The following is a 24,776-nucleotide window of genomic DNA, read 5'->3' as shown; positions in this document are numbered from 1 at the left end:
TTAGATTTTCCAACTTCCCCTAGCAACGTTGGCCTGTGATATGGCTCGGTATCATTTCACGAGATTACTGTGTATCCTTTTACGTAAACTTTGTAACGAAATTGCATTAATTATACCATAACTAGTAGTTTTTAATTTCATTTTCTTATATATATCACACACACACACACACACTATATGTAACCAGTGACGGATTTGAAGTCATGCTTTACAAATAATTTTTTTTTAAAAGGTTCACTTAAGTGCTCCCCTCCATAAGTAGAAGAAGAAATTTTGGTCCCAAAAAATATTCCTAGATCCGATATTGATTGATAAACAGAATCAGCAGTGCTAAGTCTTGCTTATCTTTAACTGGCTAGAAAAGAAAATTCAATTTGCATGCATGGCACTGAAAATTAATGGAGATATCTAATATAATATTTCCGGCTCATCAACTGACTAAATAAATAATTAATATACCAAAGAACAACTTGACATCACAAAGATTCACAATCCAAAATCCTACCTTCACCCAAAATTTGTTGAGATGCCATATCTATATCTATATCTATATATATATATATATATATCAACTTTCTTTTTCTTCATTCATGATCTCTGTTGATTGACTTTTGTTCTTGTCCCATCTGACTTTCTTTTCCTGCCTGTAAAGGGGGGAAAAACAGATAAAACTTAATTAAACTCTTCCAATATTAGCCACGGATGTGTTAGGCTATATCGTAAAATGAGAGTCATGCACAATTACATTATTTTGTATCATATCAGCAGAGTTTAATTTGATAGTTTATGGTATTTTTCAGTTAATTTAGATATTAAGTTGGAAAAAGAGATAAACCTACCTACCTTCTTTCTACTCGTCACCTTCCTCATGTTTCTTACATCAACCTGATAGTGGCCCTTGACTTCGTCAAGTTCATCTACGTGTTTGATACTCCTCTTTGACTTGGCAGAAGCAAAAAGCCACGTGGCGCTCATCTGCTTGTTAAGCATTCGTGCTGCGTAGTATGGGATCTTGAACCTCTTCGTCTTCTGAGACCTGAAGCGACTCCTGATGAATGCTAAACAATCCATCAAGCTTTCCTTGGCGTGGCCTTTCATGTCAAAAGCTTGTGATCTTCTCCACAAGCTCTTACCATGAGGACATGACCCGTGTGACAGACTCAGAGCTCGAGTGGCATCGCTAATGGCTGCATCTGCATCTCTAAGAACCAAATAACACTGAGCTCTGTTGCTGTGAAGCACTATCCTCTCTTTCCTTGCTTTTACTGGACACACATCAATGGCTTCTGAATACTTCATCGCAGCTTCTTCAATCTTCCCTGACCTAAACCTCTTATTCCCTTCTTGTTTCAGAACACGTGCCAGTGTCTCTTTCTCTCTGATTTCTTGCTCTCTCATTAGACTCTCTCTCTTCACTCTGTCCACTTTCAAGTCCCATATTTCCCTCAAGGCTTTCTCTGCTTTCTCGCTCTTCAATCTCAGTTCACAGTACTTGATTTTATGGTAATCTTGGAGCAGCGTACGCACTATTGATTCTCCTACTTTCAATTTCCCACGAACTCCTTTGAGTTCAACCAAATCAGCAAGAACTGCAGCTACAGTGTCAATTACTTTATATCTTGTGATTGAGTCTTTGAGAAGTTGTAGAAGACTGTCAATAGCCAGGTGTTGTCTATCATCAGAAGATCTTGAGACAATACAAAGATTCTCTACTACTTCCTCGACGTCTGCTATACTTTCTCTTCCTATTTTTGTGTGACACAGAGTTCGAACAAGTCCTATTCCAGAAGGAGATTTTGGGTTCGCCAATCCACCCCACATTGCGCAAATATCCTTCAAGAATTTTTTCTTGCAGATTAATCTGAGAGATCTTTCTTTGCATGCAAAGCAGTCTAGGAGATACAAGGACCAACATTGAACTTGACTTGCCCATTCCTCTGCCTTTCTGTTCTCTAATTCCAGCCCTCCAAGCCCTCTTGTCAGCAAATTCCTATGATACTCCAATCTCTGGGATTCCTCTAAGCCGACAAATTTATCGTGTACCTCGTGCAGGCACGTGGAAGCTATGTGAATGGCTAGTTCTATGATTTCTTCCTCATGTTCTGCTACGGCTTCAAAAGTTGCTTCGTGTCTTGCCAAGTGACCCAATGCTCGAAGTGATACTCTCTGTTCAACCCAACTGATCTTACCTCGTAGGAGTTCTATTAATGGCCCGACAACGTTGGACTTAACTGCTTTTTCAGCAAACTTAGCTTTGTTCATGGTATAGGAGCCGATGATATGTGCTGCATAATATGGGATGTATATGTTCTGGGAATTTAGAAGCCAGCCCTTGTTTCTGAGGCCCTTATGGATGAGTTTGGCCATGCATCTGAATATGCCCAAACATGGAAATTCTGGGTCGTTTGGCTTAGTCATGGCGATTTTCCAAAGGCTGCTCAAGGCCAAGACATGTTCTTGGTCATCCCTAAGAGGCATTTGTTTGAGGCAATGAGAAATTTTAGCTCTTCTGACCAAAGGGTCTGTTTCAGACATGGTGCAGAAGAAACAAGAACAGTCTGTGCATGTAGGCGTAGAAGGTAGAAGTTTCTGAATTCTCTTGGAGTTTGAAATCTCTGGGATTTGAGATTCCATGGCTGACTGATACGAGGTGAAATGTTTTTTGGGTCCTTTGGGCCTATGAGGCACTAAAATATAAAGATTAAGTTACCTACTAGTTCGACAGTACTGTACAGATCGTGTGTGTCACTGATTCTGTACACGGGGAGCATGATTGCTTCAAGCAATAGATCCAAGCTCGAAGTAAATCAGATAGAGATGAGGAAAAAGAACCGTAAAAGCTCAAAACATATATGAAAGGACTGCTTCCATGAAAATGATGATTATGCTATGCTAGCATCCAGAGAGCAATGAGTTGATGAACAAACAAAGCCCTAAACAGCACGTTTTATTCTACTTACCCCAAAAAGGAAAATCTCTAAACAGCATCATGTATAGCTAGACCCTTCTTTCTCTGTTAGCTTTAAACTGGAGGATGGACCGCGAATCTATCCAGAACTTTTAATGGACATTTGCATATATTCTGAGATGAGATATACAAGAAGATTTGAAAAGGCTGAAGTTTCAAGTTTGGAAAAGAAGAGGGAAGCAATGAGACTAAAAGATCAACAAGGTTGCAATGATGGCTATGGATTTAGATCTCTTGGGTATGAAGTATATAATAAGGGCTGAATCTGGTCCCCTCCATAAACAAGTTCTACAAGCTTCCTTATCATCTGGTTTCCAACTCAAAAAGTGACTCACTCTGAAATATAATACTAAGGCAAGTACAAGTGGGCATGTCTCAAGGAAATGCGGCTACCATTGTTTTTGTTTGTAGAGTGTAAATTTAGCCTAAAACATGAGATGTGCATATGCATGAGCTTTTCAAAATGAAGTTACCCGCTAATGAACTTTGACTATGCTCTACTAGAATTGTCCTTTGCAAAAAGATTTTATCTGTATCACATTCAAAATGAGATATTATGTTTTAGCCCAATTTAAATTGAGAGGGAAAAGGCTGAGGTACATTTTGACTTTTTATCGTTGTAATGGAAAAATATTATGCAAGAGAAAAGGCTTGATAATTCTCAGAAAACTTGAATGAATTGAAATGACTAAAAAAGGGTCCTATAGCTAAAAAGACAAAGGAAGTATACTATGTAGTTCTCATATCAAAGGCTGAGCACCGAATGCATTTTTTTTTTTTAAGTAAGCTTTAGTATCTCATTTTTTTGACCTAAATTAATTTAATTAGCAACTTATGGATATCTCTTAGAAAGGTATACTTTATATCGAGAATTTAATCGTTGCTATTCGATCTCAAAATTTTTAACCGGCCCCCTTACCAGTTCATTCAAGCACCTGGTGGTTTGGTTAGAGTGATGCATTTGGCAACGTGTGATAAGCCATGATTAGGGGTGTATTTGGGGAAGCTTTATGACGTGAGTTCGTTGATTTGGAATGTCATGGATAGTGATGAATAAGAGATAAGCGTGCAGGGTCTTCAGATTTGTGGGCACGTGGTCTTCTACTACAGCGGCAGCTTAACGTGGTTCAAGAAAGTCCTTTTATTTAAATTTTAAGTTCAGGCTTTTCTGGAGCATTAAAATTCAACAGCTTTCTCCATGGAAAGTTGCTTTTGTTAGTTTAGTTTGGCAAATCCTTTGGCCAGCTAGGAAAATTACAGATCCCATATGAAACAGAATGACAACTATCTCAGAAAGAATAATCCTGCTTGCATTGAACATTATGTTTGCAAGTTGAAGTTATTTTGAACAACTGAAGCATAAACTCATATTTGAAAAGCTCCTTGAAAATTCTCATGGGAAGAGTCCAAGGGCAAAGTGGTAATCTCACTTTTTGTTTTTTGGAAATCTGGTTAAGCTGTGTACAGGCCTAGTGACTTTCCTTGTCGGCTTCAAGCCCGTCTGGGGATGGGCCTCACATGAGGTTCCGTCAGGCTTCGGTGAAATTGAGCTTGGTACATTGGCCTTGGGGTAGTGACAACTCAATCGATCCAGCTCATTCTTTTTTCCGTTAACATGAGAACTTCTTGAAGAAAGAGATTCTCAGACTTCTAACACAGGACGTTAAGGTCCAAGGATCAGGCCTCTTTTCTCTTTTGTGGCGAGTTCTGGAAAGAAATTTTCTTCTTTCCCGGGGAAGAAAACAAATGGATTGGGAAAGGGAAAAAAAAAAAAAACAGAGAAAAGCTTAGTGGGATGATCGAAGTGTTGGTTCTTTTTTTTTTTTTTTGGTTTGGGATATGAATAAAGAATAGTGTTGGTTTGAGCTTTGAATCGTTTAAAAATTCGAGCATTTGAAGCATCAGAATAAAGAAAATAATTTGTTCCTTGAGCAACTCTTGGGGTTTCATCTTCCTTAGTCTTGAAGTAGGAATCTCTTCACATATTAATGATGATTAACAACATCAAAACATACGCGAAAAAGATGAAAGCAAAGGCAAATTAAACAAGGGGAAAAAAGGTGGATCGGGAATAATTTTGTGTTACTGTCCCAAATAAAGAAAAATGAAACGAAGGAGTTGCTATATGAAGGACACATAAGATTTCCCTTCTAAACCAAGTAAAGAACAGCAGTCCCATCAGAATGATAATTTTATTGGGGGGAAAAGGGGAAGAGAGAAAGCAATGCTACATAGAATTTCTTTTTATTAAGAAAAACTAAAGTTGTGGGTGGTGGGTGAATGTTGGCCTTTTATGATGTGGCTTGTGGGGCAAAACAAAAGTTGTAATAAGAGAGGACAAACCTTCAAAGTATAAAGGAAAGTATCCACACAACACAAGCTTAAGCTTGATGTTCATTAAAAAAACTGAAAGGAAATCTTAAGCTTTGGGCATTTCTTCATCACAGCATCTCCCTGGTACAACTACAAATATTGCCCCTCCGAGCCCTCTCTGCTGTATCTTCTCGCCCACCGCTACTGATTTACAATGCAAAATTCATATATTTTTAATAAAAGGCATAACTTTATCTTTTATGATTTTTAAATAGAACATTAATGAAAGTCATTGAATGAGATCCCTTGATTAATAGTATCATTAAAAGCTTTGTTAATGATAGAACATAATAATATCGTTCAATTTATATAGTTAACCCCATCTAATGAGATAAGGTGTGTTGTTGTTGTATAAGAGCCAATATTATAAATGATTAAAACTATAAAAATCGAGAAATGAAATTAAGATTTAACTACAAAAAGATCAAGATTAAAAAATATTTATACGACAAAACTTTTATTGCTATGAATATTAAAAGAAAAGTAGATGTCTATCTTTCTCACCACTTCATCTTCATCTCCTCCCATGAAACTCTCACTTTCATGAGTGTTAATTATCATTTATTTGTGTTTATCATTTATATAACTTTTAATGTGTAAAACTATGCTTATAAATAGGGTACATTACTTGTATTAAAAGGCACAATAATTTTGAAGAAATTATCTCATTCTCTTGTCTCTACCTTTTCTCCCAATACCTTTATTTTCTAGTTGTTTAATTTTATAACATTGATAAATTTTTCAAGTAAAAAAAAAAACTCTTATAAATTTGGAAGCTCCAATGGCAAAGTTAGAACCAGAAGCTAAGATATGCAAGATAATTCAATTTAAAAATGAATAACTTTTTTAAAAATAATAAATACACTAGGATTAAAATTGTAATAATATAAGTATATTGATCATAATTCTTTTTTTAAAAAAATTATATTGAATAAATTGGTATGATCTTTTATGAAAATATACTTTTTATAATTTATCTCAATCATTAAAATATTATATATTTAATAAGTTTTTGAATATAATTATTTTTTATTTAGTCAAGAGAGTATAAAATATTAAGAATAGGACATATAAAGTGATAAAATTTACATATAATACTTATAATTTTTTTTCCAAAATGAAATGCACCCCTCACTACATTGGAGTTGGATTTCCTCCTCTACAAAGGAGGGGACATTGCAGATATAGACCATTAAATTAAATTTGATAATTTATATTTAATAATTTTTTAAAGCATAGATTTAATTCAAAAGATTTAAATTGGAGTAGAGGAGTAGAGGGAAAACGTAGTGGAGGAAAGCTGAACCCCAATGTAATGCCACCACTAACAATATATATATACATGTACATATATATATATAATGTTAAAACAATATAAAAAATTTTGGGGAACCATGACCCTTGTTAGTTCCCCTTTCCTCTACCCCTAGCACTAAAATATATCAAATTAAAATTTAAAATTTAAATTATATATTAACTAAAATAAACATGAGTAATAAATACCCTCATTATTTAATTAAGCAAGCAGTTGAGGGTTTCGTGAATTTAAATTCAAACCTTTACACACACATATGTAATAATTTAGTTAGAGTTGTTAGTAATTTGAGGGAGGCATTCTATGCTATTGGGCGTCATATCCTCATCCCTTTTTTAACAAAAAAAAAAAGTATGAGCTGAAACGGTTAAAATTCATGAACTTAATATTAACTTAACTGAGTCAAATTTAAAATATTTGGAGAGTAACATAAAAGGCACGGTAATTAAGGAAGCATTAAGGGGCCCCCAAGAGGGTGGTGGAGTGGCCCACAAGTTTCCCGCAATTATTTTGGCTTGCTCTCGTGGCGGACGGTGATTGGATTATCATGCAGTGGTGCCTCATCTTGGAAATCCAGCTGTATCAACAGCATCAACTGCTCCTGAGGCCGCAAAACACCAAATCAGCGCTAGAAAGCTCCACAAGCAAGACAGTGCTAACGGGCAGTGAGGGCCGAAATGAAATCGTGTTAGCTGACGTGTCCATCTACTGGTGAATTCTACCTCATCACATGCTCCTAATGGGCCGTAAGGGCCCAAAGACAGGCTACAGTACTTTTGTTTGGATCTTAGTGCGTGGCCCCCAAAAAAACGTGATCCAACGGCTAGTGGTGACCCATATGTCTGTCGGATCCACTTTACATCGGCGGTCCAGATGAACCGGCACTAGTCCGTTTTGTTCTTGCTTCTTGCTGGTGACAACCTCATCGTCTATATATCAACCTTCGGCTACTTTTCTCCACGCTCGTTTCTCTCTCTTGCACACGAAACTCGAGAAAATGGACCGGAAAAGTATACTGTCTCTCGCATTGATCTGCATTGTAGTCGCCGTAGTCGGAGGTCAATCTCCGGCAGCTGCGCCATCCAAGTCACCATCCACGCCGGCTGCTACGACACCCGCCGCGTCACCAGCGGAACCGCCATCGAAAACCAAATCACCAGCTCCGGCTGCTTCCCCCAAATCTGCGCCTCCTGCTTCATCTCCTAAAGCTTCATCGCCAGCTGCATCTCCATCGAAGGCTGCGGCGCCGGCTCCGGTGAGTAAAACTCCAGCATCGTCACCTCCGGCAGCGACTCCCGCGAGCTCGACGCCGCCGGCACCGGTTCCAGCGAGCTCTCCTCCTGCTCCTGTTCCAGCGAGCTCTCCTCCTGCCCCAACGCCGACAGCTCCTCCCGTGAGTTCTCCCCCGGCTCCGGCAGTGGAGGTTCCGGCGCCTGCTCCGAGCAAGTCAAAGAAGAAGGTTAAGAAGCACAATGCACCAGCACCGTCGCCGTCATTGATGAGTCCTCCTGCACCACCGACAGGAGCTCCGGGACCCAGTGAGGCTGCCTCCTCTCCTGGCCCAACCTCTTCCGAGAACGTTGAGGTACGTTCTCTCAATTTGTCCTTATCTGCTTTTTTCTTCTCGCTTTCCTTTAAAGTACGCCGGACACTACAAGGCGCAATAGATCTGGAGCATAGGCTGGGCAGTCCATCTTGTTTTAGCTCCAAAGTTTACTTGGCGCCATCAGAAGCAGTATAGTTAAGGTTTCGGAAACATGATCGGAACTTGAGAAGTTCGTCTTGTTCTCTCGTTCATGTCTGAACCTGAGTAAGCTTCTTGCTCAATCGTGGTGAATACTCGCGTATATTTAGAGCGCGTGATCCATGGCAAACGGTTTGGTTTCGTTGAGGCTAAAGATGTGGAGAATGCCTCACATGGTAATAGTGATGAAATACCCGTGAACGTCAGAAATTCACTGAGATCGTGCAGGGGTCACGCACTCGGCACTCTCGGAAAATATCAGTACATGAGTGTATTTTTAGGATTATAATTACTGGATTTATTTATTTAATTTTGTCATTGCAGAATGGAGCAGATACAATCAGGTGCTTGAAGAAGGCATTGGGATGCTTGGCAATGGCCTGGGCGAGCCTTGTTTTGATCTTCTAGGGACAGAGAGAGACTTCTACATCTGTGATAGTCTTGTATTTTTCTTCTTCTTTGCGCTGTGATCACGGGTTCACATTTAATTTATTATCATTGTTTCTCCAAACCTGGTTATTCTATCATATTACCATTATTGTTGTTTGTTCCTATTCTTACTTCTGATGCTTTGGGCTTCTTAGCCTGTGCTGTGATAATGTGGCATCCTCAGAATTGGATCTTTTGTATAGTTATAAGGTAATATTATCACGGGTAGAAGAAAGAAAGCTGAATTACCAGTGCATTGCTGGCCTTAGTGGGCTGCTTACCCACAAAAAAAAAAAGGGGGGCATTGGACGGCGTTCCGTGTAACAGGATAAAGTCTATGCCCAGTCCAAATATAAAATAAAACGTCAGGTTAAAATAAAAAAAAAAAGATTTAAAAGACCCATTGTACCAAAAAAAAAAATTAAACGACCCATACTGGTTTCATGGATCTAGCATTAGTTTTTCTTTCAACTTTTGTTAAAAAATAAATAAATTAGTGCTTAAATTATAAGTTTAGACATTTTAAATTTATCTTTTGTAAAATATATTTTTTATTAACTTTTGAAAGCAATATAATTTGACTCCTGTTATTAATAAAAATTAGTTTTAATTATAAGTTAATTAAAAAATATAAAAGGTATTCAAAAAAAATTTCTTAGTTTTTTTTATAATTTTTTAGATTGTATGTAATTTTTAGGTCAATTATTATAATTTTTAGGTTTTTTAAAATTTTTTTATTATTTTTTAATTAACTAACTTAAATTAAATTTATGTTAATAACAAAAGTTATATTGTCAATTTTTAAAAGTTAAAAAAAATTATAAAAAAAATAAAATTTAAGATCTTAAATGCTTTTAAGCTTATTAAAAGTTAATGTACTCGTTTATACTATTTTAAAATAAAAATATTAGTTTAAAAGAAACATGTTATGCCCACCACTCTATATCTGTATTGTATTCCATAAAAAAAAGAAAAATCTATACAATATATATCCTATTCATTTTGATATATTAATATATATTAATAATTGATTCATATGACAAAAATTAGGTTATGTCCAAGCCATACATAGTATATTCCTATTATAAATATAGATTTTCAAAAGCTAAGAAAATTAAAGGTAATTAAATTGGACAGAGGATGGATTATTCCCTCTCCCTCTAAACCTATATATGAATTATTTTCTAAAAACAAAAGATTTTTTATAAATTATTTTACATAAAATATGAATCATTAATTTTTTTTTTTTCAATTTTATGTAGAGGACTGCAGAAGATATTTTCTCCATCGCCATCAGAGATAGCTGGCGCTTAGCAAATGACAAAGCCACGTTCACTCCTTTTATTCGTTGCCTCTTCACTTCTTTAGAAGGCTGAGGCTACCCCAAGCATAGCCTTAGGCCATAGCCTCCATTGTGAGAATCGCTTTTAAATTTGGGCAAATCGCACTAGAGAACCTTAAGGATTTTAGGATTCTGAAATTTCACTGCACACCCTTAAAATCTACATAAAATTATATTTGATTGCCAAAAAATCATATTATAATATAATATGGCATATTCTGAAATTAACAAGCACTCATGAGTGTTTTAACAAGTTTAAAGTGACATCTTTTCATTAAAAATTGGACGAGTGTAAATATTATATTAGCAAATGGTTATTATTTTTGACAAGCCACCATATTAAATTAATAAGCACCATACGTGTTTTAACAACCACATAGTTAAAATGATGATGAGGAAGGTGCCACATGCTAGAAGGTAATCTGGTCCATTTTCAATCAAATATAATTTCCTCTACATCCTTTAGGTATGTAGTGAAATTTCACATTCTTATGATCTTTTAATGTTATTGTCAATCTCTAAGGGCCCTTTAGTGCGATTTCACTTTAAATTTTTGACATTGGTCATTCACGTGCAAGTGTCACTTGTTCAGTTCAAAGAAAGAGCACAACTTATTTAGCACTGCACGCAAGAAATTTGTAGTATATCTCAGCTTTTACCACTGCCCTTTTTCTTTTTGCTTCTCAGTAAACTGGAATATTTCACTCATTCGTTTGCTTCTTCACGTCTACACCTTTTTTGTTTTTTTAATATCTTGTATAGTATTGAAATTCAGGGCATTCATCATTAATCCTCAAATCAATACTTGAATGACCTGTCCAAATTTTAATATATTATTGGGAGAATCGCACATAGGACCGCTAGAGCTTTAAGTAAAAATATATTTTAATAAAAAAAGATATATTTACCATCTTTTCCTAAATTCATAACATAATGTTTATAAATTCTCAACATAATATCTTATATTATACAATTATTTTAATAGAAATAATTTAACTTGAAATGAACAGGTTGCATAAGAGGAATTAACAACAGAATGTTTATGAATGTACAACACAATATTTATCAAATTTTCAATATGATGTCATGAAATTAATAACAAAATGTCTAAAGAAAAATTTTGAAGGAGTCTTGAAGGAGTTTCTTTGTCTCAAAGTATAAGACATTTTAAGTAAATTAAGATTTCATTAAATATACCAATTTTAATATTACCCTTTCTCTCTATATAATTAAATTTCATTCATTCTCTTTTTAATATATTAAATAATAGGTATTTTTAAAAGTTTATATTTTTATTTTAAAAAAATAAGGTTATTAAGTGCAGTTAATGAAATTTATTGATATGTAAAATTTTATTTAAAAATATTTTATAATTTAAGATGGAAAGGGTATTTGATTTGATTGTTAAAAGCATTATTAGAGAAGTGAAATGAAAAGGAAAGGAATAACTATGAATCGCGTTTGGTCAGTGAAGGAAGACAGATATTTGTACTTGTGCATATGCGACGAGGAGCTTGATGAGGACGTATTTTCCCTTTATGTCCTTCCACTTTGAGCTCCATGAGAAGCTCAATAAGAAACGACCGCCATGCATTTTGGTGCATTCTTCAATCTTTCATTAGTTTTTCTCCCCCTCAGATTCCTAATAACTTGTCCAATTTACAATAAAATATTTCCTCGTATCCATAATGTAAAATATCGATAACAAATTCACGGTTATAAAAAAAAATTAGTTAAAGTTGTACTCTTTTTAAAAAAATTAATCTTTTTAATTATACCTTAATTAAATTATTATACAATTACATAAATAATAAAAAATCAAAAGTTTAATCGATCATTTCTTAAAGCAGTAATAAATAAAATAGAGATATAGTTAAAAAAATTTATAAACACTACTCAGTGGATTATATTTTGGACCAAAACCAGAGAGTAACTAATAACCACCAATGTACTTTCTGTTTCTTGTTATCCTATCAAATTCAAGGACGAACGACGAAGGTGATCGGTTATGAATGACTGAGTGCAAAGCAGAGGGTCGGACTCGGACACAGAAGCACGGCGAAGCGAGTCTTTTGTGGGAGTGACAAGGGTATTAATGTCATTTCCCAATGAACTTATATGAAACTTTTGTGGAAACCTACCATGCTTGGATAGACAGTACAGTAAACAACCTTGCAGGGTAACTTTGATTTTTGATAAAATATCTGATAACTTCACAGAATCGTCAGGCCATTTCCATATGTCTACTTAGACTAGCTCATGAGGAAAAAAAAAAAAAAATTCACCAAATCAAAGTGATGTTTGTTTCATGTTTAATTTATAAAAATTAGGGCTGTGCAAAAAAATTTAAAACCCGGTCTGTTTGGTTTGACCCGGTCTGACCCGGTCTTAAAAAAATCAACCCGAATAAAAGACTGGACTAAACGGGTCAGACTACACATACGGGTTAGACCAGACTAGAGACTGATCTTTTGGACCAATTAGTCTGGCCCGGTCCAGGTTATTTTTTTAATATTAAATATTAAATAATTATATTATTTACACACAAAAAATGAAAAAATCTCACGCTGACAGACTGACTCGCTGACTCTGAGCCTCACCTTCACGTCTCACGCCGCCCTCAGTTACAGTTCCTCACACGCATGCCTCGGATTCGGTCCGTGAAGTCTGAGTATCTGTCCGAGGCTCTGAGCTCAGTACCTCATTTGTCATTTCTCTCGTTGCCCTAGCTGTAACTCTCTGGTTTCACTCATCTCTCTGCCTTTCCTTGGTCGGCCGTTGCTCTGTTTTTCCTCAAGCATGCCGATGAAGAAGAACATCACGATCGCTTGACTACTTCACTCAGCCTTTCGATTCATCGTGCATTTTCCTCCTTCTTCTCCAGCGACAGCATCGGCAGCTGAAAGGTATTCGTATTTTATGGTTTTTCTTCTAGTTTTGCTCGCTCTATTTTATGGTTTTTCCGTTGCTCTGTTTTTGCATTCTGGTTTTTCTTGCTTGGTTTCTGGTTTTTCTTGCTTTGTTTCTGGCTTCTTCGACAATTTCTGTTCCATTTTCGCATGCTTCTGTTCTGTTACTTCTCTCTTTCTGGTTTTGTTTGCTTTTCGTTGAGGCTGCTACGGTGAGAGATGTACTATTGTTGCCATTTTCAAAGGTTCACATTTCTACCCTTTTGGCGAGAGACGCTTCTATTGCTGCTATAGACTGATGACTGATCTTTTGTTGCTAACTTGCTATAGATGGCTTCGGTTTTGGAGGATCATTCCTTATTTTTGGTTGATATAATCTGATATTTATTCTATTTTTGGTGAGGTTGCTATTCTGATATTTGAACCTTATATCAGTATTTTAAGGATAAATTTCTACAACAATTAGATTACCTGTGCTTATAATATTAATTGTTGGATTTGGTTTGTTGGTGATCATGACAGAGAAGTGGCTCTGTGCCTCTGTATATGTCATACTTCTTTGAGAAAAGTCTGACTCTATACTTGTGTTTGTGATTTTATAAGTTAACATTGTGTCTTGTTTTTCATATTAGAAACATGGTGGACGAAACTTCTGCATCTGCTAGTATTGACCAACCCTTGCCATCACAATTAATTGATTCTAGTCAAAATGAAATGCCACCTCTTATTGGACCAACTCCACCAACTCCTCCTCTTGTAGCTATTGATCCTGCCTCTAACCTTGCACAAGATTGTGGTCCAGAGAATGTGAGCAGAAAGAGAAAAGAGCCTGCAAAAAAGAGTAAACAATCACAAGTTTGGGAGCATTTTGTAAAGTTACCTTTGGAAGAAACAAATGGAGAGGTTAGAGCTTCTTGCAAATACTGTCATGCAACTTATGCTTGTGACCCAAACAAGCATGGGACAACATCATTGAAAAGGCACTTTCCAAAATGTCCTAAAAACCCACATAAGGCTACCACAATACCAAAGCAATCAATGTTGAACTACGTGACGCCAAGTGGACAAGGAGGGGGCTTAGTCTCTCATGTTTTCAACCAAAAACGATGTAGAAGGGCATTGGCTGAATTTATTATTTGTGATGAGATGCCATTCAGGATAGTTGAGAAGTATGGGTTTAGAAATTTTGTGAGAGAGCTAGAACCAAGATTTCGAATCCCTTCGCGAACAACAGTTGCTAGAGATTGTTGGCAACTATACCTTGGAGAAATCAAGATATTGAAGCAAGTGTTGAAGAAGTCTGCAAATCGTGTTTGCTTGACAACTGATTGCTGGACATCTACTCAAAATTTCAATTACTTATGCCTTACTTGTCATTTCATTGATCCTGAGTGGAAGTTGCACAAGAGGATATTAAATTTCTGCATGATTGAGAATCATAGGGGTGACACAATTGGAAAGACAATTGAGAAGTGTCTATTAGAATGGGGAATTGAGAGGGTGTTTACCATAACAATGGATAATGCATCGTCTAATGACACGGCTTTGTCTTATTTGAAAAGAAGGCTTAGGAATTGGAAGGGCATGGTTTGTGGGGGTGATTACCTTCAATTGAGATGTTGTGCACATATTCTTAACTTGGTGGTTAATGATGGGTTGAAGGAGTTGAAGAACAGCTTTGATGCAATTCGCAATGCAATTAAATATGTTCGTTCTTCTCCTGCTCGTCTCCAAAAGTTTAAAAGTGTTGCTGAGTTGGAGAAATTGGACACTACTAGCCTTGTTTGCCTTGATGTCAATACTCGGTGGAATTCAACTTACTTGATGTTGGAATCCGCTTTAAAGTTTCAAAAGGCTTTTGAACGCCTAGAAGATGAAGATGAAGATTATATGGGGCAATTCATTGGAGGCACTAAGCGTGAAGGCCCTCCTAAAGCTAGTGATTGGAACAAGGCACGTGTCTTTCTCAAATTTTTGAAGGTATTCTATGACATAACTTTGATGTTTTCAAGTTCACTAAATGTTACTTCTAACACTTGTTTCTATCAAATTGCTCTTATTCATGAGTTGTTGGAAGAGAACATTGTGAATGTTGATCCTTTGCTTATGGAAATGTCCCTAAGTATGAGAAGCAAGTATGAAAAATATTGGGGTCAAACAGAAAATATGAATCCTTTACTCATTGTAGCAGTGATTTTGGATCCTCGGTACAAGCTTGCTTATGTGAATCATATATTTGAGCACCTTTTTCTTGATCTTGAAGTTTGCATGGCCATGAAAATTAAGATCAAAGATGTCTTGTACCGTATGTTTGATGAGTATTCTAAAGGACTAGGGACTAGTACCCCAAGCAATGCTTCTTCTTCTACACTTCCAGGATCATCAACATGTTCAATGCTTGAAGGCCAAGGGGGTATAGATCCAGGTCGCAGGTGGTTAGCATCTCAAAAAGAAAAAACCTCATTAGACCCACAATCAGAATTAGATAAATATCTTTCATCTAATTCTGCTGATGATACCCCTGTTGATGATGATTTTGATATATTAGCATGGTGGAGAGCCAATTCTAGCAAATACAAGGTTCTTTCTATGATGGCACGTGATGTCTTGGCTGTTCCAGTGTCTACAGTGGCCTCTGAATCAGCCTTCAGCACAGGAGGACGTGTAGTGGACTCTTATAGGAGTTCATTATCACCAAAGATGACTGAAGCACTTATATGTGCTCAAAATTGGCTGCTTCCTGGACAATCCATCTCTGAATTTGCATCCATGCTTCAAGAATTTGATAATTTTCAAGAAACCGAGGGTGTGGTGAAGACTGGTATGTGTTGCAATGATGATATTGACTATTTATATTTTATATGAATTATTATATGTTTCAGTTGTATTTTTTTTATTTGTGATGTAATGCTATTGACTATTTATATTTTATATATTTTTTCAGATCTTTCCAGTGTTACTGATGTTGGAGAGGATGGTTGTGTGAGCATCATTTGATGTTGTATGGCGCTTATGTTTGTTAACTTTTAAACTTTCAGATATTTTGGATATATTTTGAGCACATCTCACTAACTTTTTGTTATGTGAAGAAGCATGATGATAGTTTGATAGGCTAATGCTTATTTTTTTGGCTAGCTAGCTATATCATGTGGTTGGCTAGAATATGTGGATAGTCATTTTTTTGGATAGACTATAGAGCTTGACAATGAAATGTTGAATTGTTGACTAAGTAGACTATAGTGAGATGTATATATTCTGAATATGAATATATTAATGAGTTTATGTATTTGCGTCACTCTCATGCATGCTCTCATTCCTCTTTAGCTCAAGACTTGGAAAAAAGAAACATATGCAAAGCATATATGTTCTATTGTGTTTTCATGCCATACGTAGACAGCAAAAATATTAAACAATATAAAAAAAGAAAGGGGATATAAAAAAAAGCCTATGATATTAATGCAAGTGATTATAGGGAAGAGGATATAAGGGCTTTTTTTTTTTGAGAGAGTTGGATTCAAGAAACCGGACTGGTCCAGTAACCCGGTGGACCAAGTCCAACCCGGTCCAGGTCCCGGGTCCAACAAGACTGGACCAGTCCTTGGACTGAAAATTCTAGCCCGATCTCCATTCAGACTAGACTTCGGGTTGGCATCCAACCCGGTCCAGTTCAGTATTTGTGCAGCCCTAATAAAAATCACTTGAAGAAAAAGAGCTTAAACCACCTATTTTTGGTAGACTCATTCTATCCCTAAGGATCTCCGATCTCCAAGAAATTCTTAGTAAACAAAGGTCTGCACTCTGTAGACTTTAATACAGAATAAGAACAGAGAAACAAGCCGAGCAAGAAAAAACTAAGCCAAGAAAGAGACGGCTCAACATAAATGCAAACCTACAACAAAAAGAAATTGTACTTTATTCTTATGCTGCCAATATTTGATTCACTTGTATGTTACAATATTCACAAACAGAATCGTGTTCACAGATGATACAATATCAGAAGATTCTTTCTGTACCAATAGCAGGGTTTAATGATGGCTACCAGAAATCCTGGGAACTGCAGTTTCTCTGAAAAATCTTGATCTGATGAATGGCTATGCTTCAATGAACTGTTCTTGCTTTAGAAGTTGAACGTAAGAATGGCACTGTCCAGGCAAAACATCAAGAACATAAATATAGCTCACAAAGGCTGGAGTTCCTGCTCTGGAACAGCCTCATCAACAGGCTTGTATGAGTTCAAGGTTTGCTGTCTGCTTTTCCAAATCAAGAACATTGCAGAAGCTAATAATCCAAGAAGCAATGCAAGCATAGCAGCTAAAGCCAGTACCATATAGTATTGTTGCCACCAAGTCCTGGATCATTTTTAGGTAAATATGAAAATATCAGAAGTTACTTTTGACAGGCACTGACCTATATTCAGTAAAGTAGGTAGACAAACATGATGGTAAATTATCAACAAATTCTGTAACTGCGATAAGTAAATGGAGAAATAACAATAGTTAGCAGTTGTAAATATCAGGTTAAAGGTTAAACAGAATAAAGGCTAAGTGGGAGGCAGTTTTCCATCATCAATTTTATTTCGTAAGTCTCAACATATCTGTTATCTCACTCAAATATTTCTTGGACCAAGTAAAAAAATTAAGTACATTGATATTTCCCTCTAATTAAACTCCATTTTATCTCCCAAGTATCTACAAGTCATGACACAAACACAAAATCTGAAATATAAAGACCAGATACCAGATAGGGCATGGACAAATATATCAGAAAATATGCATTCATGTATCTATATATTTATATGCACGTTTAATAATAATGAAAATAACGGACATTTAAAAGTTCCAACACGTATTAGAACATTTTGAAAATACACAAGTTTCAAATATTAAGAATTTTATAATTTAAATTGCTAAGTCTTAAGTGTGGGGGCGTCGATCAAGATTCACAACACATTAAACAGGGACATGGCTACTTTCTTGAACTGTTCAGTGCTTCATGGCTCCACCACCATCTCCACTACTTTTTTACATAATTACCGCTATGATCTCATGTTTTATGCTCTTTCCAAAGACAATTATTCAAACCCAATATAAAACTTGGCTATTAATAAAGAAACCTAAAAATTCTAAGTGGCATGTTACAATATCAGGTTCAGCAGAGCAAACATTCTGCAACGCATCAATCACAGCATCAGATTAACAATCAGACGTGCAAAGGAACACATAACGTAGGAAGCCTGGAAAATTTGGTTGCATGAGTTTCTTAAACTTACTATCAGGCAAAATTAGGCTTCAACCAGCCTGGATGGGTGACTTGAATCACCTCAGTATTACAAGCACCATAAATGAAGCGGGAAAGAAAGAGGAAAATAATTTTCCAGCTAATGCGTTTTAACAAAAGGTTAAAGAACAAAAATGCCTCTAATGTTTTTTGGAAAGAGCACTGGGTATCCTTACTTTTTATTTGGAGCAATTTTACCTCAAGTTTAAAAATCAGAGCAATTTTGCCCCACCATTAACCTAACTAACTGTTGACCGTTAAATTTTATTTTTGACTAACAAATTTACACAGGTAGCCTTTTCCTTCCTCTTGCTACCTATTCTCTCTCTTAATCTTCATCCTCAGGCTCCAAATCAGAAAACCCAGAGAGATCAACGATGATGAACATCCTCCTCACTACTCTCTCCTCTTTCTCCCAAGATCAACTATCATCATCATCAATAAGAAGAAAAGTCCCTCCTGGTGTCGAAGCTGAACCACAAAAAATCCCACAAAAAAAAAAAAAATGGTGGCGAACTGATGATAAAAAATCCCAGCTAGAAAAATCGGAAAGACCAATATAACTAAGGAAATTAGCTTCTCAACCACGAAAAAAAGAAGCCAGATTTTTGGACCATTGTGAGTAAGAGAAACATCAGTATCAGTATTACCTTCGAGAAAGAGCACTGATTTTGGATCCAGTGGATTGATTTGCAGGGAAAATATATTATAAATAACACAAATGAGCTGAGCAATTTTATTTTAACAATTACTCTCCAGGATTGAAGAGCAGAGAATGTAGGAGATGATGCTGGAGGATGGGAAATGAGGTGGGAGACGGCAGAGTTGAGAGCATCCATAGCCTGCTCGACTTTGAGGCAAAATAAGACAAGGAGGAGAAGTAAAAATGGTCACAAAAATTAGACAAATGTGATTCTCAATTTCTCACACTCCCTCGTGCTTAAATCTATTATCTAAAACACAACCATCTTCACCGATGGTTTTTTTGTTGCTTGTCTCAGTCACCATGGTGGTTTTAGCTCCCTGTCTCCTTCTCTGGTTTCTCAAAGCTGTCATGATTGTCGACCCCAATCTTGCTGATTCCTTCTCCAAGAAATGATGACTTGGAGCAAACAGGGGTGGCCAAGAATGTGGGATTCTCGTCTCCGACCATAATGACCAGAAAGTTTCCAGTAAGAGAAAGAGGAGGAGGTGCTGCAGTGGCAGCAGCAACCTGAAACAGCAAGGGAGATGGAAAGGGATGAAGATGAAGAAGACGACAAGCGAGATCTTAGGAGGAAGAGGAGGTGGGCGAGTGGAAGAGAGAGGGCAAGATGAGAAGTCAGTCTTTTTTGGTCAAAATGTAACATTTAATGGTCAAAGTTTGTAGAGATTAACAGCAAGGTAAAATTACTCCATTTTTTAAAGTTTCAAGGTAAAATTGCTCCAACTAAAAAGTAAGGGCACCCCATGCTCCTTTCAGAAAACTTCCAGGACATTTTTTCCCCCTTAACCCTTTAAAAAAACATAAAATAAAATGCTACCGTTTTGATGGAGCCTCAGCGTTCCAATCAACCAATTTATAACTTCCAAAGGTGCTAGGGAGTTGCAAGTGGTGTTTAGTTAGCCGAGCAATCATTCTCTGTCACATAAAAAGTCAGAATTAAATGGGCATTCTTCACAAAAATGCAAATGCACATTCATCACCTCACCATTGCAGTTGTGCTAGACATGTAATCAGCAGATGAGCCTGGCGTTATAGCCCAACTAGAGAGGGAACCATTCCCAACAGAAGTAAAATTCATCAAGAGAACCTGTGCAAATCCATCCAAGAAAGTTATTATTCTTAAAATAACCATGCAGATCAATCTGAAAGGTTAACTATTATTTTTTGGTATACACTGGACAGGAGTTGCCCCAAGATGAATCAAGGCAACCTACCCAGCTCCCCCACCCACCCACCTTAACAATAAAAGGACTGAAAATTTATATTGTTGATTAAATAGCAGGTTGGAGAAGCAACTGTGTAAACCATTTTCTAACCTGTGAAGTATTAACATCCAACTCATGAGCTATGAGTTCAGTCAGTTCTGTAATATGAGGCATCACATCTGAGTAGCTAGTGTTAAATGAAATAACAAAAGTTACTCGTGCAATTTGGAGCCCACCTGTGCATTAGGGTAATAAAACACATCAGGAAGCATAAAACTTGCAATGGGATGAAACTAGTTTCTGAAAAAAAAAAAATTCCACAGAAAACTAAGTTTATAACAAATGAAGCATGCATATTGCAACATCTCATCCTTCTTAAAATATTTGTCTCAATACATAGCTAAATTTATACTGGAGGTCAGTAATTTCTAATACTTAGATGTAAGTCATGATGTGATGTCGATGGGGCAGCAACAGGAGGTTCTGATGCTTCAGTTCTATTTGTTCCTTCCAAATTTGGGGGCATTGGTGGTGGGGCGCCAGATACAAGTGATCTTTCCCATAACTCAGAACAATTAGTTTTCCAGAAACCAATTTTTGTATGCTCACGATCATACATTACAAGAATGTTACGGACAATGATACCTGGAGCAATAAGAAATATTAATAGGATTGATAAACTAATAGAGCCATCTGGTGCATGGAACACTAGTTATGGGAAGGGAAAGGGAGTTAAAAAAAAAAAAGACCTTTCTGCCTCTAGTTATAAAAAGAAGTAATAAAAAGGGGCATACACTAGTGAATAATGATCACAAGGATATGAAAAACATAATGTCTTGTTTTTGTACGCTAGAAATGGACTCCCATTCCAAATGGATACCAAACTGGCCACAGGTATCGCAGCAACTTAAGCTAGCTATCTAACATAACAAGAAATACCAATTTTTCACTTGAGGGTAAAGCATGAAATGGCAAAAGGATCACGCAAGTAAAAAAAAAAAAAAAATACCTCCTAAAAGAGTAGTCGGATCCTTTCCATTCTTAAAGATCCCAAGACAGTAAGCTCCTCGCACTTTTGAATGCTTAACAAACAACAGCAACATGAAATGTATCAGCCAGAAACTATTCAATAAACCATAGCAAGAGACTTTAAATTCAGTTAAAGAAAATAATGATCTTTATAGATAACACACCCGGAACAGGTAATTTTCAGGTGACAGTGACAATTTATCACCATTTCCAAATACCATGTCAACTGCAGGAAAGCTTTTGGAGAGTTGAGAGACAGCACTGAAATACAATTAGATTTAAAATGTCAGTCAAACTACAACAGTGGAGTGTAGGTTCACTCTTTAATATAAATATAGACATACTTTCCAGCACCAGAAAAACATATATCATGATAATTTGGATCAGGGCCATTGATTTGCTTTAAAGTATGAAGTTCTTTCTTAATCTGCAAACAGAAAAACACATGATCAGAATCATCGGCACTATGACCTTGACATGGAGAAACAAGTTAGGACAACCTCTCAGAAAAGAAATACAGAAAATCTTAATTTGCGAGAACCAGCGAAAAGAAAATATATCAAAGCTCTCTGGAAGGGAAAGATACCAAGAACTGAAGGTTTCAAGCACATAATTTTATATTTATCTTAGGCAGAAAATTACATATTTTAGAAGAAGCAAAACTATTTTTTGGCCAATAGAAATAGAATTAATTCTAAACAAGTCATTTTACACAAATTTGGTAAGCAGAAATCCATTATCATTGTGATACATATTTGACTACATCTGCACACCACTAGACCTTTTTAATCATATTTGATAGTTAATCCAACTATTGCAATGCTTGCTGATATGGAATTCATTGAAGAATATCTAAGCCCAAGATAATGAAGAAGCACAAACGGGAGCATCATCAAAGTATTTAGAAATTGTAGAGTGCTTAAATATCCTTAGGCAGCATGACATCAAAATCCAATCCAAATTTTCAGAACAACTATCTAAAATATTACCAGATATTCGTTCAGTTTTACATGCAATGGATTTTATTATTATGTTGAAAATTTATAAGCAATGTACCAATGCATTACAGGTGACAGAACTTGCCAAACATATTTGGAGAACAATTCAAGGTATATATATTCTCCAACTACATTTGCCACTTAGCAAGGCTACCATCATTATAGCTACATTATGTCAAGCATAATATTTGTACTACAGACATGAATTGCCACCACTAAAATGAAGGTCACAATGGGGAAAACGATTTAAAATGTATAGAAAACATAAGGTGAATCTCAGAATGCGACATGCAACAACTATTTATAATAATGCTCTGACAGACTTACAGCATCTTTAAATGCATGAAATGCTGCTTCTGGTAGGTATGCATAAGTTGTACCACTATCCAAGACAGTTCCATGCTTTCCATCAAAAACTGATGGTTTTAGAGGCAATCGCTTTCCCGCAACATGTATCTCCTTCAAATCAATATTGTAATATGGACTGTTGCCATCCCGAAACTAGAGTAAATGTGTGAGATCAATCAAATGCATTTCTCATGAAAATGCATGACATCTCATATCCATATGGAAAGAAACATAATAGACATACCTGCGCCCAGGATCAGAATATGCATAAACCATGCCTGATGGGGGGGATATGCCACCAAGAACCATTGCACCCCCACCAATATCCATTCCACCATAACATAATGAGAAAGAATCACCAATTACATTTTTCTCAACCAGCTGATCAACAATACTGAGATCCCCACGGCCCAAACCGATGATGCCATCAGCATGCTGACTATAAAGATCACCAGTCTCAGCATTTTCACAGCCAAAAACAGCACGTTGGGGGGTAAGCTCACTCTGATTTCCAAAAGCTATGACATCCTTGCCAAGGACACCACTGCTAGTGCTCATTTCAGCATACTGTCTCTCATACACACACTGCATCCTGTCATTGTCACAGTTGCAATTTGATGAGCATTTGAGAGGTTCATAGGTGCTTGACAAGTCCGGCTGGAATTTTGGATCCTGATAAAACGGAACAGGTAAAAACATATTTAAACTACTTAAAATAAATTAAATGGGAAATGCAAGCAAAGGTACAAGAAGGGCCTAATAAAGTCATCTCTTGCAACTTTGTTTTAAAATGAATCTAATGAATAATCATATTCAAGATCACACTGGAACATGAGAGGCTTGATTAGTCCATTACACCAATTCGAGGGTGTGCTTTGCATGAGTAAAATGGGAAGGAAGAAAAGGTGAAAATGCATCTACAGTTATACTATTGTTTCTAATCACCCCCTAAATTTCAATCATCCAATTTCCACCTTCCCATTTTCACTCCTGTAAAGCACACAGTGCGCACAACGGCAGACAAAAGCTAAATTATCCTATAATTTCCTTAGACGGGCTATCATCATAAGCATGAGTCATGATATCTGTCCACAACTCAATAGCATCTCTTCAGTCAATGTTGATGTATACTCGAGAGACCCGCGTTCACTTGTGCCAGATACTCAAAGCTAGAAATTTTACGTCAGTTTATAAAAATTAATATACAATGATGAATACACACAGTAAAGTAACAAGATCTTGAGATTCTACTTTCATGGTCCAAAAAAAAAGGTTTATACTTTCATCACGTATATTGTTTTTTTATTCGATATGGCCATGTTGTATTGGAAAATGACGCCTTTCCCCTCCAAAAAGGTTTGCAGGAATACTGTTAAGTATTCACCTGAACAAAGCTGGTGAACCAAATTAAAATTATACATGAACTAAATGTAAGTGTAGAGAATTTAACCTGGTGCCTGCCACAATGTTCGCAAGTAGAGCACGGGACATACGTCACAGTACTCCCCGTATCAACAATAAGAGCAAACCTCTGCGGAGGAGTCCCGATCCAAAGTCTCGTAGTATAGTACCTACACCATCGAATTCCCAATAAGATTGACAGAAACCGTTCATGTAGGGAGGGATTCGTATTGAGCAAAAATATTTACCCATGGAGAAGGAGATCGTCATAAAGCCTCATGCGAGCATTTGAATGGCGCTGCGACTCGGCAGATCTCTGGAGTTTGCGATGGGGATTGATGGCGGATACGGAGGAATCAGGATCAGAGCGATAGAGCGGCAATATCATGGCAGGCCGAGAGCCTTGGTGGCGATTCTGTGAGAGTAAAATGTCACCGCCATCGCCGGAGACGGCAAGCGCGATCCAAGGACCGAACTCGGAAAGGTACAGGAATAAGCAGGCGGCGGATACGAGCTGAGTCCATTCTCGTAACATGAGTCACTGGTTCGGTCTGGGCCAACGTAATCTAATCCAACCGAGCGAAGCTCCGCACAGTAACGTAGATCAGAACAAAAAAGGAAGAGAGAATTTGATAAGATGATAATGGAAGATTCAGAACCTATGTTTCGTTAATATAGCGAAGGTGGGAACAGGAGGAGGGAAGTCAAGTCAGCGGGTGCTTAATGAATGAA

General features: G+C 36.7%; 4 protein-coding genes across 5 annotated transcripts; 2 read left to right on the top strand and 2 right to left on the bottom strand.

The window, feature by feature from the left end:
* Positions 1–287: 287 nt before the first annotated feature.
* LOC129311662 (uncharacterized) lies at positions 288–3,300 on the bottom strand. Of its 2 annotated transcripts, none has more exons than XM_054954058.1 (2): positions 840–3,300; positions 288–644 (listed from the first exon to the last, which is right to left on the bottom strand). In XM_054954058.1, the coding sequence occupies exons 1-2, from the start codon at positions 2,632–2,634 to the stop codon at positions 589–591; spliced, it is 1,851 nt and encodes a 616-aa protein (XP_054810033.1). In that variant the 5' UTR covers positions 2,635–3,300; the 3' UTR covers positions 288–588. The 2 variants fall into 2 exon arrangements, with proteins under 2 accessions (XP_054810033.1, XP_054810032.1); XM_054954057.1 differs by having other exon boundaries at positions 844–3,300.
* A 4,296-nt stretch (positions 3,301–7,596) lies between these two features.
* LOC129311661 (lysine-rich arabinogalactan protein 18-like) lies at positions 7,597–8,954 on the top strand. The gene is made up of 2 exons (XM_054954056.1): positions 7,597–8,241; positions 8,725–8,954. The coding sequence occupies exons 1-2, from the start codon at positions 7,654–7,656 to the stop codon at positions 8,806–8,808; spliced, it is 672 nt and encodes a 223-aa protein (XP_054810031.1). The 5' UTR covers positions 7,597–7,653; the 3' UTR covers positions 8,809–8,954.
* Positions 8,955–13,716: 4,762 nt separating this feature from the next.
* Positions 13,717–17,149, top strand: LOC129311473 (zinc finger BED domain-containing protein RICESLEEPER 2-like). The gene is made up of 3 exons (XM_054953798.1): positions 13,717–15,901; positions 16,025–16,062; positions 17,063–17,149. The coding sequence occupies exons 1-3, from the start codon at positions 13,717–13,719 to the stop codon at positions 17,147–17,149; spliced, it is 2,310 nt and encodes a 769-aa protein (XP_054809773.1).
* Positions 16,971–24,776, bottom strand: LOC129311305 (aspartic proteinase 36-like). The gene is made up of 12 exons (XM_054953525.1): positions 24,293–24,776; positions 24,094–24,214; positions 22,888–23,315; positions 22,623–22,779; positions 21,642–21,724; positions 21,462–21,558; positions 21,278–21,350; positions 20,704–20,913; positions 20,380–20,504; positions 20,049–20,150; positions 19,881–19,978; positions 16,971–17,429 (listed from the first exon to the last, which is right to left on the bottom strand). Exons 1-12 carry the CDS (start codon positions 24,577–24,579, stop codon positions 17,258–17,260), a joined length of 1,953 nt encoding a protein of 650 aa, XP_054809500.1. The 5' UTR covers positions 24,580–24,776; the 3' UTR covers positions 16,971–17,257.

The sequence above is a fragment of the Prosopis cineraria genome, unplaced genomic scaffold (genome assembly GCF_029017545.1).
Source record: "Prosopis cineraria cultivar Desert tree isolate PC_DT_omini unplaced genomic scaffold, ASM2901754v1 PC5, whole genome shotgun sequence".
In the NCBI taxonomy this organism is placed as follows: domain Eukaryota; kingdom Viridiplantae; phylum Streptophyta; class Magnoliopsida; order Fabales; family Fabaceae; genus Prosopis; species Prosopis cineraria.
Note: the sequence above shows the minus strand (reverse complement) of the source record. Positions and strands in the feature narration are given on the sequence as shown.